This window comes from Geotrypetes seraphini, chromosome 11, assembly GCF_902459505.1.
Source record: "Geotrypetes seraphini chromosome 11, aGeoSer1.1, whole genome shotgun sequence".
NCBI classification, from domain to species: domain Eukaryota; kingdom Metazoa; phylum Chordata; class Amphibia; order Gymnophiona; family Dermophiidae; genus Geotrypetes; species Geotrypetes seraphini.
In genome coordinates this window covers 140,628,121-140,645,336 of record NC_047094.1, presented here as the reverse complement: position 1 = coordinate 140,645,336, position 17,216 = coordinate 140,628,121, and the positions used below count along the sequence as shown (strand labels likewise).

The following is a 17,216-nucleotide window of genomic DNA, read 5'->3' as shown; positions in this document are numbered from 1 at the left end:
CCTGAAACTCAAAATGCATTTGGGTATCCAAATAATCCAAAAACTTTGGTAGAAGAGAAAGAAGAAATTCAAAGTAAGTGATGAAATAAAAATTATAATTGAGGACTTTAGAGGACATCATAGCATTCTGGTAGATGCGACATCCGAATTTGTCCATAGTTTTCCCTTCCCTTCCAGGAGATGGTGTAAACCTTGGAAGGATGGGACCTTTTCAAGGAGGACTCAACCAGCAGGGATTGATGAGATAACTGAGAATTGTCAAACCTTTTGCGATGCAGTCTTATATCTAGAGTCCAATTTCCCTGGAACAGCCGGTATGGAAAAAGGTGTTTCCATGCAACGACCAAAAGTCTGATTCAAAAGCTTATGAAGTGGAAGCTTAAGAGACCCTGCCAGAGGTTGAGGAAGATGCATGACTTCGAGATACTCTTTAGAATATTTGGAGCCAGTATCCAATTGAATATCCAAGTCTATAGCCATCCGTCGTAGGAAAGACGAGAAAGATAGCTGATCTGCCAATGCTTTGCCTCGAGAGGGACTCGAGGACGTCGAGGCAGCCTGTGTCGAAGAAGAAGCTTCGGCAGGGAAAAAGGCATCAAAGGAACCTGATGACTTGGATGAGGCAATCGAGACTGGAACATCCTCGAGGTCCGGCATCAGAGACCTCGAATGAGGAGTCGGTGGTCTAGTCGAGGTTGGAGTAGATCGAGGCTTCGAGGAAGATAGTCTGTCATGAGAAGAAGAACTATGCCTGGAAGGATGCCTCCATGAAGGCCTCGAATGTCGGTGAGAACTGTGTCTGGAACCAGATCTCGAGGAGTGAGGAGATTTCGCCTCGGAGACATGGGCAGCCGATGTATGAATAGGACTAGAGGCTGTAGATTGAAGCTCCAGAGGCTTGGTGGAGGAACCTCGATGCACTCTCAAAGACTCGCTCCTTGTATAGAGTGTGAGGAATCTCGTTGAGGCACTCGCAAAGAATCTGCTCCTTGCTTTACGTGCTTGGATGCCAGACCAGACACTCGCAGAGACTCTGTTCCCTGCAAAGAGTGTGTAAGTTCAGACTGAGGCAAAGGAAGCGGCTCGACCTCGCGGGAGTCTGCTGAATGCCCAGGCTGGATAAGAGGAAGCAGTTTGGGTCCCATGTTAGTAAGGAACTGAGTAAACTGCTTCTCTAACATAGTCTGGAAAGAAGCCGGCAAGGATGGATCCGCGTCTGAAACCGGACCACCTGCTTTGGCTGGAGGTTCCTTTGAGGTAGTGTGAGTGTGCTTCAACTTGGGAGTCTCAGACACTTTAATCACCACCGGCGGAACCGACTGCTGAGCTATCTGACCTGAGGAAACAGGGGAAAATACAGCAGATGACATCGAAGCAAGAGCCGCTGCAAACGACGAAGGTCTGATGAGGCTCGCGGTGGAAGCAGTAGGCGCAGAAGGAGCCTCGGTGGAAGTCGAGGCGAAGACACCTTTGAAGTCGAGGGATCAGTAGGAGACTCCATCTCGAAGAGCTTGTCCACCAAAATGCAACGACGCTTGAAAGCACGAGGCTGAAATGTTTGGCAAGGCAGGCACGACCTAGGATGATGTTTTGGCCCAAGGCACTTGAGGCAGCGTCCATGAGGATCTGTAAGAGAGATCGCGCTCACACTTGCTACACCTCTTGAAGCCTGTAGTAGGCCGGGACATAGACGGAAAAATAGCCGCTGCAAAATCAAAGCCCTCGGGCTGCGGCCAAGCGGCCTGTCCCGGAAAACCAACGGAAGAAGAAAAAAAATTTTTTTTTTTTATAAACTAAAATAAAAGAAATAAACTAAAACAGCGATTCGTGAGGAAAAAAACACAAACCGTGGTTGAGAGAAGGCACAAAGTGAACGAAGTTAAACGCAGCGAGTCAAAGACGGACTTCTCGGCTCCATGGAAAACTGAGAACTGAGGAGACGTGCCCTGCGCTGGGTGAGAAGGCACTTGAGTATGCGCGGTGTGGGCGACTCGAAACTTCGAGTTTCTTCAAACAAGTCTGCTTGTGAAACATCCGCATCTGGGCTCCGTCGATGACGTCACCCATATGTGAGAATACCTGCCTGCTTGTCCTGGGATAACTGAAGATGCCGGAACATTTTATTCTTGGTGTTTAACTTCTTTGCACTCCCAGGCATACCTTTTCTGCGATTTGCTTGTTCCTTTACCAGTTGGCATGGACAATATATGCAAAATGGGTCAAACCACACAGTGCCAGAGTGTTTCCAGAGCTACAGGAAGAGCCTAAAGCTAAGCACTTCAATTGATCCCTTATTTTCAGTCAAACACAGAGGATACCTGGCACTCTGTGCAGGCTCCACTGGCATCAAACAACTCTTTTTGCCAACCTTATATGGTGGAATCTTGGATCATAATACAAAGAGAAAAAATTGGGTGTGCATAAAGAATGAATAGTATTGATTTTTTTATTTAAAATATTTATTATCCGCCTAAAACCTAGGCAGCTCATAAAATTACATGCATAATGTCATTAAAAGAAACATTTCAAAACTCTTCTAAAATGGCATTCGCATCGCACTGTAAAATAGCTCTCGGTACATGGTTCTTCTCTTTAGCAAAATGCCTGAACAAAAAAGGACGTTTTCAACAGTATCCATACCCTTAAGGTCTGACCGACATCAGAATCTCAGTTCTATTTGAACTTCCTGATTGAGACAGTAGGCAGGTGGAGTAAAGAACTAACAGGGTGGGGTTCCAGATATTAGCAAGATAAGAACCTAATCTCTTTTTCTAGTGCAATAGCAGTATCATTCTGGACAGTAGGGACATACAAAAGCAGTACCAGAAATCTAGGATGGATCCTCTGCACCTGCTCATAACACTGAGGACCCAAAGACAGAGTCCTTCCATGCTGCCACGTCCACATTAGAGAATGTGTGCAGAATGGACCAGGTCAATGTCCTACAAATCTCCCCGTGTGAAATCGCCCAAGCTTCCACCCACGAAGAGGCTACATTCTTGTAGAATGTGCTTTCAAGGAGGCTGCTACAGGCAATATATGCTGATGGCATGGCCATTCGTACCCATCTTAGGTACGCTGATGTTCTGGGGCTCCGGGAGGGATTTTCTCCTGGTAGACAGGCCCCCCCCCCCCCCAAAGGTTCCTCCACCCTAGAAACCAAAGGGAAGGATGAGCATGATGCCCCTTCTCCCCTCCCATCACGTGCTGTGTGGCATGTGGTGCAGTGGTGCTCTTCCAGTGTCCATCTGGATAGACACTGGAAATAGGGGTGAAAAGCCCGAGGATTCCATCCCTGCCAGTTTTGAAGCAAATGAGGTGATTTGAAGGATCCAGAGAACTTTGAAAAAATAGGGAAATTCAAGATTATGGTTGCAGCAGCGTTTTGGCACCAGAAAATGGCTCAAAAATGACTTAGGTAGGCAACTCAGAAAACAGGATTTTAGAGGATGTGACAGAAACCTTCAAAATAGGTTTTTCAGACACCCCCCCCCTCTGATTTTGCCCATAGGCTGTAATAGCCTTACTCACTGTGACGCGCTCTGAAGGTGCCTCATCGCTAAGAAGTAGCTGGATCTGGGAGAATAATTCCTGCCTCAACCAACCAGTCCTCCAAATGCCAAGATCTTTGGGCTGCCAGTTGGACCGAAGTCAGACTGAACCGCGCAGGCAAAATCGCAGCTAGCACCCTAAAGAGCCCCACTGAGCCTCCTGCAAATGCCTCACGGCCTGCACTCAAGCCCCTGCGATTCAGTAGGTGAGCTGAGTTACTAGAGATACGGACCCCAGGCTCCACAAAGTTTTCCTTAGGCTTGCCAATCTGCTGGATGCAGACCCAAGTCTGCTTCTTCTCCATGCAGGCAGAGCTTTCCCCCACCCTGGGGAGCTCTGGTGCATTGACAGCTGCAAAAAAAAAAAAAAAAGGCCCAAATAAGAAAGAAATATACAGAACAGGTCAGAAAGACACCGTCTGATTCGCGTACAGAAGGAAAAACAGAATGGGGCAGCAGAACCCTCTGGAAAAGGAGGAGGGGTTGAAAACCTGGAATGGATTCCTTTTGCATGGCTCACAAACATGGGGAGAATACCAAGTATCCAGAATGACACACCTATTGCACTAGAAAATGTTGCTTAGGTTGAAAGGCAAGTTGGCATCTGTTTTCCATATGAAATTCAGCATTCCAAGAAACAAAAACCAACTGGAGAAACGGGACAACCACAATGACAGGACCAGATATATCAGATCATTTGGCAGGATTACCAATGCACTGCTGAGAATCCAGCACCTCTCTGGTGCAAGGCATACATGCAGTTTCTGAGCTGGACATGGAGTAAAGTGAGGTTACCTGTGGCCTTACCTGAACCGAGGGCACAGGCTGATCCAGAGATGTGAAGGCAGACATGGCAGACATCAGCACTTCATCGTTAACTAGGAGATTGCCCTGAACAAAGGTCTGTATCAGCGGAGAAGGCGGGACAGTGATATATGTAGAGATGTGCTGAGAAAATTCATGTTTATATGTCACATAAGCACAGAGGATAAGTCGAATTACAAACATCATAAGATCACACTCTGGATCTATAATCAGCCTTATAATTACTACTATTCAGCTTACTGAGCAATCCCAAATTATCTTCATGTCTTAAAATACTTAGTAACCAATTAAGCTCCACTAAAATCTATAAAAACATGGAAACCAACTTCTTATTAACATTTACCTTACTTTTGCCCCAAATATTTCTGAAATAGCCATGTTTTAACTCATAGAGTTGGCACTCAGTATCAGTAGCTGAATTCCAGCTCAGGTATTTATAATTGGAGTTGGGGGTCACTTGAGGGGGTAGCAGAGGGAAAATTGTGTGGCCACCCAAAATCGCATGTTTAGCACTTATTTGAACTCAATGTACAAGTCTTAAAGAGAGACCAACATACCGTAGACCAGTGGTCTTAAACTTGCAGCCTAGGGGCCACATGTGGCCCACCAGGTACTATTTTGAGGCCCACGGTATGTTTATCATAATCACAAAAGTAAAATAAAACAGTTTCTTGACCATATGTCTCTTTAGCTATAAATGACAATATAACTAATCTAATCTAATCTAATCCTTAGGTTTGTATACCGCATCATCTCCCCGTTCGTAGAGCTCGAAGTGGTTTACAGTAGGAGAAATAGGAAGGAACTACAACAGAGGGTTAGAGGTAGAAGTGTGAAGAAAATTTAGAGGACTTGGGATGCCAAGATATAAGAGTTTCCTTGATTCCTAAGTTGGAGGGAGACTTACATTTTTTGAGAAAAGCCAGGTTTTCAGATGTTTGCGGAAAACTTGGAGAGAGCTCAAGTTCCGAAGAGGGGAGGTAAGGTTGTTCCAGAGCTCAGTGATTTTGAAGTGGAGGGAGGTCCCTAGCTTTCCTGTGTGGGAAATGCCTTTTAGCGAGGGGAAGGATAGTTTTAATTTGTGGGAGGATCTGGTGGTATTAGGGTTTGAGGAATTCCAAGAAAGAGGGATAAAGGGAGGGAGGATACCATATAGGATTTTGAAAGTTAAACAGGCGCATTTATAGTGGACCCTGGCGATTATCGGAAGCCAGTGGAGATTGGCCAGGAGCGGGGAGACATGTCAAATTTACTTTTAGCGAAGATGAGCTTGGCCGCAGCATTCTGAATCCGTTGGAGTCTGTGGAGGTTTTTCTTAGTTAGGCTTAAGTAGAAAGAGTTGCAATAGTCCAATCTGGAGAGGATGATGGATTGGACAAGGAGGGTAAAATGTTTTTGATGGAAGCAGGATCTAACTTTCCTCAGCATGTGAAGGCTGAAAAAGCATTTTTTTATTAAGGATTGGAGGTGGTCATTGAAGGACAATGTGGAATCTTGCTCGAGAACTCAAGCTGCAGAGAGGAGCCAGAGGGTAGTGGGATGGAGGTGGGTAGGTGATCTAGTTTTGGACCGAGCCAAAGAAGTCTTGTTTTGGACTCATTCAATTTCATTTGCACAGTGTGGGCCCAGGATTGTAGGTTCATTATACAAGAGGATATGTTCTTAGACAGGTCGGTGAGGTTCGAATCGGTCTCGAGGAGGACGAGGATGTCGTCTGCATAAGTGTAAATTATTTCAAGGGGGGATAGGTGGAGGAGTTTTAGGGAGGACATATAGGTGTTGAAAAGGATAGGGGATAGTGGAGAGCCTTGCGGGACTCCACAATTCGGTTTCCAGGGGGAGGATGAGGTGCCATTCATGTTAACAATGTAAGAACGAGAGCGGAGGAATTTAGAGAACCAACCTAGGACTGTGGAGTTGATACCTATCTCAGAGAGTTGGTAAACAAGAATATCATGGTGAACAACGTCGAAAGCAGCGGAAAGGTCAAATTGTAGGAGGACGGCGAACTTAACTATTAAGACTTAGCCAAAAGGAAAGATTTGTAAACTATAAAGAGTTTTACCTCATGCAAAATTGTCATTTCTTTAATAAGACATTAACTATTTTTTTCTGAGGCCCTCCAAGTACCTACAAATCCAAAATGTGGCGCTGCAAAGGGTTTGAGTTTGAGATGAGACCACTGCCTTAATTTTAATAGTTTGAAATGACCAAAGTTTGCTGTAAGATTTTATCGCACTTAATTCAAAAAGTAAGATGCAAACAATAACTTCCACCTACCTGTCTGTTGGCAGCCTGAGGCTGCTGTACTGAGGTTACTGAGGGGGTATAGGCACTGTGGGCAGCCAGGGATACGGTGGCTAAGGACGGTACATTGGCCTGGCACTGTTCCCGCTTATGAATCATGAATGCTGGGAGCGAGTTGAACTGCTTCTTACACTTTCCACAGAGAAACACATCTTCGTCATCTGAGGGTAAAGCAGAAGCGTCTTAGGGCAACTTCACCTCATTCCTGAAAGATGTTTGCAAAGGCAACCAGAGGTGAAGGCTCATAAATTAACTCAAACTGAAACACGTATATTTTCAGGTGAAAGGTGGTGGATTGTCATAGATTGAGAACTGTTTTATTTGAAGAATGTGTGTTTATGTGAATGTTTGGGAAACACGCTGTAATATTGTTTTATTTTTATCTAAGAAGATAAGAATAGCCTTACTGAGTCCCGTCTTCACGGAGGTCAATCCAAGTCACGAGTCCCTGGCCAAAACCCAAAGAGTAGCCACATTCCATACAGAATCCCAAGGAATAACAAGATTCCGGAATCCCAAAGAGTAACAAGATTCTAGAATCCCAAAGAGTAGCCACATTCCATACAGAATCCCAAGGAATAACAAGATTCCGGAATCCCAAAGAGTAACAAGATTCTAGAATCCCAAAGAGTAGCCACATTCCATGCTCCTGATCCAGGCCAAGCAGTGGCTTCCCCCATGTTTTCCTCCAGATGGAGTTTTTCAATCTGCTTTGGACATTCTAATCCATTGTAAAGGCAGAATATAAGTGTTTAAAATGAATTTAAATTACCCCATCAGCAGGCAGAGCCGGCCTGCAAGAAGCAAGAATGGTTAATTAAGTATCAGTCATGCTGAAATGGCTCTAGTGAATGTTTTATTAACATCATTTTTAACAATGGCAGGTGAGTTCCTGAGACGTAACAGAGCTTAGCTCCTGCTCTAGGACAAACTACTTTATCTAGAGAATGACACAGGGACAAATCTTCCCCATTCCCGCAGGATCTATCTCCGTCCTGTCCCTGTCCCTGTGAGCTCTATTCTCATCTGCACACGCCTCGAACGCTTAAAAATCATAAGTGTTCGAGGCTTGGGCGGTTAAGGCAGAGCTTGCAGGGATGGGACAGGGACAGGAACAGGAACAGGGTCAGAACTCGCAGGGATAGAATGGAGATATTGAGATCCCGTGGAGACAGGGACAAATTTGTCATTCTCTATTTTTAACTCTGATTAGCAGCCTGTAACAGGAGGAGTGGCCTAGTGGTTACTGCAGCTGCCTCAGCACCCTGAGGATGGGAGTTTGACTCCCACTACATCTCCTTGTGACCCTGGACAAGTCAACACCCCATTGTCCCAGATACAAAATAAGTAAACCGCTTTAATTGTAACCACACATTCCCTGTATGATTGCTTGTCCCCTTTCTAAATGGTCACAGAGTTCAGATGGCAACACTGGGAACCAGAATTTTAGCCTCCAGCATATATTAAACACAGCATCATTTGGGGATCTTGTTTGGCTAAACATGCACAACAAAATGCACATAATGTCTGGGAAAACCGGGCCCCCTTCCATAGTTTCAAAATACTTAGCAATTGTTTACACATTTAAGGCTCCTCTAACAAAGCCAAGGTAGCGATTCCCCCAAGGCAAACACACCGAAGCCCGTTCAATTCCTACGGGCTTTAGTGCATTTGCCACCAGAGAATTGCAATCAGGCAGCAGCGGAGCGTTTTACCGCGGGCTGGTGAGGTAAATGCTCCAGCACTTATACGGATTAAATAAGTGTCAGAGCATTTACCTCACCAACCTGCAATAAAATGCTGTACCATTTCTGGATAAAAGGAGCCTTGAATGCCTTATTTTGTCACAAAATTTTAATCGCAACTTTATCTTCTTTGATAAACACCATTTTGCTACAATAGATCTTAATTGTCACTTTCTGAATGCATCATTTTGAAAATAGGGATCAGCCAGTTTTTACAGCATCTTACAGTCAATAAAAGCAGTAATATCTTTTTTTTTTTTTTTTTTTTTCTAATAGTGAATTTGAGTTTGGGTTATTTGGAAATGCATGGGGGGGGGTCCGTTTTTCCCTCAGACACCAAGTAAATCCTAAATTATTCCTTCAGGGGTTATAGGATGTTTTGGGGAGCACTGACGGAAAGGCTCTTTTCCCATCCCGTATATAGTATAGCGAAGATTCACCCATTGATTGAATAGAGGCAGCACTGGTCACATTCTGAGCGGTGGGGTCTGCGACAGCCCCCTGTCCATCCAGCAGCGACTGGACAGCCAACACCGTCTGATTATCCATTCCTAGAAGAGAGAAACATATGAGTGACCTTACAGACAATCTCTTGGTCTCACCCAGTCCCTCGTTATAGCACCTGACTGAGGACTGTTGCAGTGAAGGCTAAAGGGAGACAATAAGGTGGGGGAACAAAGGAATGTTCAAGACCTGTGGCCTGTTGAGTTGGAAGAAAAGTAGGGGGTCAAAACCAAAAGGGATCAAGTTCTGCCCATCATGAGCAAACGTGGATCTCCCTCCCCAAAGACAAAACTGGAGTGAATAAGTGGGAAATGGTTTATTTATGTACAAAATAATTTCGCAATTTGTCCCAAAGACTAATTTTAATTTATAAAAGCAAACAACTTTGCAACAATTGTTTGGCGTTGAGGCTGAACTGATTGCAAATGGAATATTGATGTTGGAGTAAGATCCTGAGAACCTGGGGAACTGAGCTCAATCCTCCACTACAGCTCACGTAACCCTCCATTGCCCAACTGCGGCTTTTAAGGCGCAATTGAAGTCCTACTCATGCTATGGATCACCCTTTCTTCTTGACTTCTTAGCTTATGTTGTTAATTGTTTGGGCAAAATTTCACCGTGACTTCCCTTCCCTCCCCTTTCTTTATCCCCCTTGAACCCATTTTTGTTTCTATGTTGGTTGTATTTTTGTTTTTGTTTATTGCCTCTCTTGTTTTTAATTTTTTTTTTGTTTTTAATATATTATTATTGTAAACCGCTTAGACTAACTGTGCTTTAATTTGCAGTATATCAAATAAATTGAAACTTGAAACTATGTAATATGTAAATCGCTTTGATTGTAACTGCCTTTAAGGGCTTTGGCTCAATGGAGGAGAGTAAACAGTGGTGTGCTGCAGGGATCTGTAGTGGGACCGGTACTATTTAACTTGTTTATAAATGATCTGGAAAATGGACCCACGAGCAAGATGATTACATTTGCAGATGACACTAAACAGTTAAAAGATGTCAAAACACCTGTGGATTGTGAAAAATTGCAGGCAGACCTTAGGAAACTGGAAGACTGGACAAATGCAGTGATGCACATTGGGAAGAATAACCCAAATCATAGTTACTGCATGCTAGGGTCCACCTTGGGGGTTAGTGCCCAAGAAAAGGATCTGGGTATCATTGAAGAAAATACACTGAAATCGTCCACCCAGTGTGCGGTGGTGGCCAAAAAAGCAAACAAGATGCTAGGAATTATTAAAAAATGGATGGTTAACAAGATTAAGAATGTTATAATGCCTCTGTATTGCTCCATGGTGTAATCTCACCTGAAGTACTGCATTCAGTTCTGTTCTCCTTATCTCAAGAAAGATATAGCAGCACTAGAAAAGGTTCAAAGTAGAGCGACCAAGATGATAAAGGGGATGGAACTCCTCTCATATGAGGAAAGACTAAAAAGGTTAGGGCTCTTCAGCTTAGAAAGAGACGGTTGAAGGGAGATATGATTGAAGTCTACAAAATCCTGAGTGGAATAGAACGGGTACAAGTGGATCGATTTTTCACTCCGTCAAAAATTACAAAGACTCGATGAAGTTACAGAGAAATACCTTTAAAACCAATAGGAGGAAATTTTTTTTCATTCAGAATAGTTAAGCTCTGGAACACATTGCTAGAGGTTGTGGTAAGAGCTGATAGCACAGCTGGCTTTAAGAAAGGTTTGGACAAATTCCTGGAGGAAAAGTCCATAGTCTGTTATTGAGAAAGACATGGGGGAAGCCACTGCTTGTCTTGGAATATTGCTACTCCTTGGGTTTTGGCCATGTACTAGGGACCTGGATTGGCCACCATGAGAATGGGCTACTGGGTTTGATGGACCATTGGTCTGACCCAGTTAGGCTATTCTTATGTTCTTCTGTTCTTAACCTTGCAAAATTGAATTTAGAATATATCCACACTATTCACAGAGTAATTACTCATAGAGAACAGTTTCAGTGGTAGGTTTTAAATCACACAAGGGAGCCGAAGTAGAATAACCGCCAGAGTGACTCAGATAAACTAAAGTGTTATACATAGCTTATATTCTGGCGGTTGGGACGGGATGTGCAATGATGGTCCCATCGGCAACCCTTGCTTTCATTAAAGTGAAGTCTGAGCACTTACACAAAATAAGATATAAAGTAATTGCTCTGTGACTAGTGTGGCTATGCATAACACAGAGATTTGAATATATTGATTGCCAGGTAGTATTTATTGCTTTAGAATATAGTCGGAAATGGACATATGGTGCTGAACAGAAGAATGTGGGGTTCTTGGAGACAGTGGAGCACTAAGGAAGTTGAATGTTTCAGCAGTTGGATGCCACAAGGGTGGGCAAACAGGGTCCTTGGGGGCCACAACCCTTGATTTCCAAAATGAACATCCTGCATCCAATGTATGCAAATAGAGCTGCTGCATATTCAAGTTTCAAGTTTAATAAGGATTTGATTAATCGCTTAATCTAAATTCTAAGCGATGAACATTTCGATAAAATTACAATGTAAAAGGGATAATACAATAAATGAGACTAAAAAGATTATTGACAAAATTTGACAAGACTGGAAACAGAGGGAAAGGATGGGTAAGAAATTACAATGAAATTCATTGTATGGTGGTTGCCTACCCCTGAGCTAAGCTAATCCTTGCTGGGAAACGAATATGGGCAAAGTGAATGAGCCAGATGGTCTTTTTTCTGCCCTCACCTACCATGTGGACTGTGCTATTATATACGCCATGGAATGAAAACCAGAAAGGTGTCTAGTGCAGTCAGTGTACGGGAGCTGCAGTTTTGAAGGGAAGGCAGAGCGAAGATTAGCTCCCCTGCAGCTGGCGCACAGATGATGCCCATGTAAAAAGGAAGGTAGAGTGGAGCTTAGATCTCCTGCAACCAGTGAGCAACTCATAATGAAGGAAAAGGTGGAGCGGGGCTTAGCTCCCCTGCAGCCGGTGCACTGGAGCTGCCAGAGTTAAAGGGAGGGCAGAGCAGGGCTTAGTTCCCCTGCAGCCGGTGCACGGGAGCTGCAAAAGTTAAAGGCAGGGCGCAGGGGGCTTAGTTCCCTTGCAGCCGGTCCACTGGAGCTGCCAGAGTTAAAGGGAGGGCAGAGCGGGGCTTAGTTACCCTGGAGCCGGTGCACTAGAGCTGCCAGAGTTAAAGGGGGGCAGAGCTGGGCTTAGTTTCCTTGCAGCCGGTGCACTGGAGCTGCCAGAGTTAAAGGGGGGCAGAGCGGGGCTTAGTTCCCTTGCAGCCAGTGCACTGGAGGTGTCATAGTTAAAGGGGGGGCAGAGCGGGGCTTAGTTCCCTTGCAGCTGGTGCACTGGAGCTACCAGAGTTAAAGGGAGGGCAGTACGGGGCTTAGTTCCCCTGCAGCCGGTGCACTGGAGCTGCCAGAGTTAAAGGGGAGCAGAGCGGGGCTTAGTTCCCCTGCAGCCGGTGCACTGGATCTGCCAGAGTTAAAGGGAGGGCAGAGCGGGGCTTAGTTCCCCTGCAGCCGGTGCACTGGACCTGCCAGAGTTAAAGGGGGGGCAGAGCGGGGCTTAGTTCCCTTGCAGCCGGTGCACTGGAGCTGCCAGAGTTAAAGGGAGGGCGCAGCTGGGTTTAGTTCCCCTGCAGCCAGTGGATGGGAGCTGCCAGAGTTAAAGGGAGGGCAGAGCGGGGCTTAGTTCCCTTGCAGCTGGTGCACAGGAGCTGCCAGAGTTAAAGGGGGGCAGAGCGGGGCTTAGTTCCCCTGCAGCTGGTGCACTGGAGCTGCCAGAGTTAAAGGGAGGGCAGAGCGGGGTTAGTTCCCTTGCAGCCAGTGCACTGGAGCTGCCAGAGTTAAAGGGGGGCAGAGCGGGGCTTAGTTCCCCTGCAGCCGGTGCACTGGAGCTGCCAGAGTTAAAGGGAGGGCAGAGCGGGGCTTAGTTCCCCTGCAGCCGGTGCACAAGAGCTGCCAGAGTTAAAGGGAGGGCAGAACGGGGCTTAGTTCCCCTGCAGCCGGTGCACTGGAGCTGCCATAGTTAAAGGGGGGCAGAGCGGGGCTTAGTTCCCTTGCAGCCGGTGCACAGGAGCTGCCAGAGTTAAAGGCAGGGCGCAGCGGGGCTTAGTTCCCTTGCAGCCGGTGCACAGGAGCTGCCAGAGTTAAAGGGAGGGCAGAGCGGGGCTTAGTTCCCCTGCAGCCGGTGCACAGGAGCTGCCAGAGTTAAAGGGAGGGCAGAGCGGGGCTTAGTTCCCTTGCAGCCGGTGCACTGGAGCTGCCAGAGTTAAAGGGAGGGCAGAACGGGGCTTAGTTCCCTTGCAGCCGGTGCACAGGAGCTGCTAGAGTTAAAGGGAGGGCAGAGCGGGGCTTAGTTCCCCTGCAGCCGGTGCACAGGAGCTGCCAGAGTTAAAGGCAGGGCGCAGCGGGGCTTAGTTCCCTTGCAGCCGGTGCACAGGAGCTGCCAGAGTTAAAGGGAGGGCAGAGCGGGGCTTAGTTCCCCTGCAGCCGGTGCACAGGAGCTGCCATAGTTAAAGGGAGGGCAGAGCGGGGTTAGTTCCCTTGCAGCCGGTGCACTGGAGCTGCCAGAGTTAAAGGGAGGGCAGAACGGGGCTTAGTTCCCTTGCAGCCGGTGCACAGGAGCTGCTAGAGTTAAAGGGAGGGCAGAGCGGGGCTTAGTTCCCCTGCAGCCGGTGCACAGGAGCTGCCAGAGTTAAAGGCAGGGCGCAGCGGGGCTTAGTTCCCTTGCAGCCGGTGCACAGGAGCTGCCAGAGTTAAAGGGAGGGCAGAGCGGGGCTTAGTTCCCCTGCAGCCGGTGCACAGGAGCTGCCAGAGTTAAAGGGAGGGCAGAGCGGGGCTTAGTTCCCTTGCAGCCGGTGCACTGGAGCTGCCAGAGTTAAAGGGAGGGCAGAACGGGGCTTAGTTCCCTTGCAGCCGGTGCACAGGAGCTGCCAGAGTTAAAGGGAGGGCAGAGCGGGGCTTAGTTCCCTTGCAGCCGGTGCACAGGAGCTGCCAGAGTTAAAGGCAGGGCGCAGCGGGGCTTAGTTCCCTTGCAGCCGGTGCACAGGAGCTGCCAGAGTTAAAGGCAGGGCGCAGCGGGGCTTAGTTCCCTTGCAGCCGGTGCACAGGAGCTGCCAGAGTTAAAGGGAGGGCAGAGCGGGGCTTAGTTCCCTTGCAGCCGGTGCACTGGAGCTGCCAGAGTTAAAGGGAGGGCAGAACGGGGCTTAGTTCCCTTGCAGCCGGTGCACAGGAGCTGCCAGAGTTAAAGGGAGGGCAGAGCGGGGCTTAGTTCCCTTGCAGCCGGTGCACAGGAGCTGCCAGAGTTAAAGGCAGGGCGCAGCGGGGCTTAGTTCCCTTGCAGCCGGTGCACAGGAGCTGCCAGAGTTAAAGGCAGGGCGCAGCGGGGCTTAGTTCCCTTGCAGCCGGTGCACAGGAGCTGCCAGAGTTAAAGGGAGGGCAGAGCGGGGCTTAGTTCCCCTGCAGCCGGTGCACTGCAGCTGCCATAGTTAAAGGGAGGGCAGAGCGGGGTTAGTTCCCTTGCAGCCGGTGCACAGGAGCTGCCATAGTTAAAGGGGGGCAGAGCGGGGCTTAGTTCCCTTGCAGCCGGTGCACAGGAGCTGCCAGAGTTAAAGGCAGGGCGCAGCGGGGCTTAGTTCCCCTGCAGCCGGTGCATTGGAGCTGCCATAGTTAAAGGGGGGCAGAGCGGGGCTTAGTTCCCTTGCAGCCGGTGCACAGGAGCTGCCAGAGTTAAAGGCAGGGCGCAGCGGGGCTTAGCTCTTCTACAGCCGCCGCCATCTTGGCTCTTTCTCTCTCTGTCTGTAGCTGTTCCAGCGATCCCCCCCCCCCTGGGAAGCTCCGTTTTAAGCACAATCAAGGAGCCCCCCCCTCCAGCTCCATCCCCCCTCCTGCCACCCCAGGCCCGGCCCCTCCCCCCAGGGACGCTCCGGCCCAGCAGACCAAGCCCAGCGCCGATCCCGGGGGCGCCTCTCCTCCCCCTCCCCCGGCGGCTCTTCCCGGGACCGGGACTGTCCCCCTGCTGAGCCCTGAGCTCCGTCTGGTCCGGGCCCGCCCGGCCGCGCAGTCCTACCTTCAAAAGCCTCGAAGATCGCTTGCGCCATCTTGCTGCCCGTGGCCTTTAAGAGCATTGTGGGAGACGAGCCCGGCCTGCAGGGGGCGCTGGGAGCTGCTTTGCAGCCCGGATCCCCCCCCTGCAATCAAGGGGTGCAAATAAAAGCGATGCAGCTCATCAGACATTTGCCAGGGAGCAAGAGAGGGACTAACCACTGCTGAGCCCAGTCGGGGCATAAAAGTCTTAGAACCAAGTAGCCCAAACTCATCGGCCAGTATTTGATTTTGCAACTTTTAAAGGTGCTAAATAGAACTTCGGAAGCAAAGTCACCTTCCAAAGCTCATCAAAATATGCATTTAGTCCAGTAAAAATGGAATCTTGTTTCTACTTATTACCTTCTTGTCCATTAAAAACGATTAGCTTCTTTCTCATATCAGAAATCATGGTAATAATAATTTATTTTTGTATACTGCTATACCAAAGAAGGTTCAAAGCAGTTCACAACAAAAGAAAAATACATACAATGAAGTTAAAAGATGACATCATAAAATTAATCAATTAAAAATTAGAAAACATCTATTAAGAGACAAAGATGAGTTAGACAGTAACACAGCTAAGATATAATCATGTCAAACAGACGTGTCTAACGATTTTCTAAAATCGGAATAGGAAGTAGCCTCTAGTACTGGTTTTCCAAGCCACGTATTCAGTTTAGCGGCCTGGAATGAAAGAATTCTGTCAAATAACTTCTTATATTGACAGGATTTTATAGAAGGATAATTGAATAGACTTGTTCTACCTGTACTAACATAGTAACATTGTAGGTGACGGCAGATAATGACCCGAATGGTCCATATAGTCTGCCCAACCTGATTCAATTTAAATATTTTTTAAATTTTTTCTTCTTAGCTATTTCTAGGCAAGAATCCAAAGCTCTGTGCTTGGGTTCCAAATGCTGAAATCTCTGTTAAAACCTACTTCAGCCCATCTAAACCCTCCCAGCCACTGAAGCCCTCTCCAGCCCATCCTCCCCCAAATGGCCATATACATTGTTGGAATAGTTAAAAAAAAAAAAAAAGCGAGAAGCAAGATAGTTTTTTGGTAGCATCCCAAAAACTGCTTTGTAACAAATACAGGAAAACTTAAATAAAACTCTGGACTCTACTGGCAACCAGTGACGTTTTTGATAGCAGGGAGAAATATGCTCCCATTTTTTTAATCCAAAAATGAGGCGAACAGCAGTGTTCTGGATCAGTCTAAGTTTTTTTAGTATTTTTTTGTAAGCCCCTAGATATACAATATTACAGTAATCTAAAATACTCAGAACGGATGACTGAACCAGCAAACAAAAAGAGGCTTCACCAAAAACTTCGTAATGGGTTCATTATAGTTGTACTGAGGTCCTTTTTTTCCACATTTATATGTAGAGGGTTCGGGAGTGGTTGTCCAGCTGTATGGGGATGATGATACCGATGGTTAACCTTATAATATTACCATTAAAAAATTCACTAAACACACCCCCTCCATGCAAGAATAAAAGCTACGGATTGGGAATTGCTGCAGGACACCTGAGCGCATCTCGCAGTAAACCCTTTTAAGCTGTGGTAAGCATAGATTAGAGTTTATTGCAGCTTAGTAAAAGAACCCTTTAGAAGGTCAGATTGACAAAGAAACACCCTACTCCAGGGGTGTCCAACCTGTGGCCCGAAGGCCACATGCGGCCCCGGTTGAGGGCAATGCAGTGTTTTCCTCTGCTGCCCCTGGGTGTTTACTGTCTTGCCGGCTCCCTCCTCTGTCTTGCTGCAGCGTTTGCGCAGCCCCAGAAATATTTTTTTCGCCCAATGCAGCCCAGGGAAGCCAAAAGGTTGGACACCCCTGCCCTACTCTGTCTATGATGATGTGTTGATATTGTCAGTAGCCTTAATGTGTATTACTATTTAAGTTTTCTGCTCTAATTGTCTCTTGCCTATGTTGAACTGATTCTTGCTGTACACCGCCTTGGGTGAATTTCTTCATAAAGGCAGTTTAAAAAATCTTAATAAACAAATAAGTATCTCCTACTGGGGAATTAGGGTAAAAAAATAAATAAATACAATTCTATGGGAAAAGTTTAAAACATTCTGCATAATATATTTGTAATTTTGTTGTGCTGAATTCTCCCTTCATAAGGGCCTGGACCAGAGGAGGGGAACGAGGGCCACAATCCAGTCAGGTTTTCAGGATTTCCCCAATGAATATGCAT

At 46.9% G+C, this 17,216-nt stretch overlaps 1 protein-coding gene across 6 annotated transcripts in view; it reads right to left on the bottom strand.

The window, feature by feature from the left end:
- ZNF341 (zinc finger protein 341) overlaps nt 1-15,120 on the bottom strand; it is a 54,788-nt gene extending 39,668 nt beyond the window's left edge. For 2 of the 6 annotated variants that reach the window (XM_033963521.1, XM_033963520.1), the window contains exons 1-4: nt 14,993-15,120; nt 8,869-8,979; nt 6,657-6,844; nt 4,347-4,499 (exon numbers count right to left, since the gene is read on the bottom strand). In XM_033963521.1, the coding sequence (XP_033819412.1) occupies nt 4,347-4,499; nt 6,657-6,844; nt 8,869-8,979; nt 14,993-15,050 (510 nt within the window). In that variant the 5' untranslated portion in view covers nt 15,051-15,120. Of the gene's footprint in view, nt 1-4,346; nt 4,500-6,656; nt 6,845-8,868; nt 8,980-11,576; nt 14,753-14,992 lie in introns of those variants that run through there. The other 4 variants (XM_033963522.1, XM_033963524.1, XM_033963523.1 and 1 more) reach the window with 4 other exon arrangements.
- Between the last annotated feature and the right edge of the window lie 2,096 nt (nt 15,121-17,216).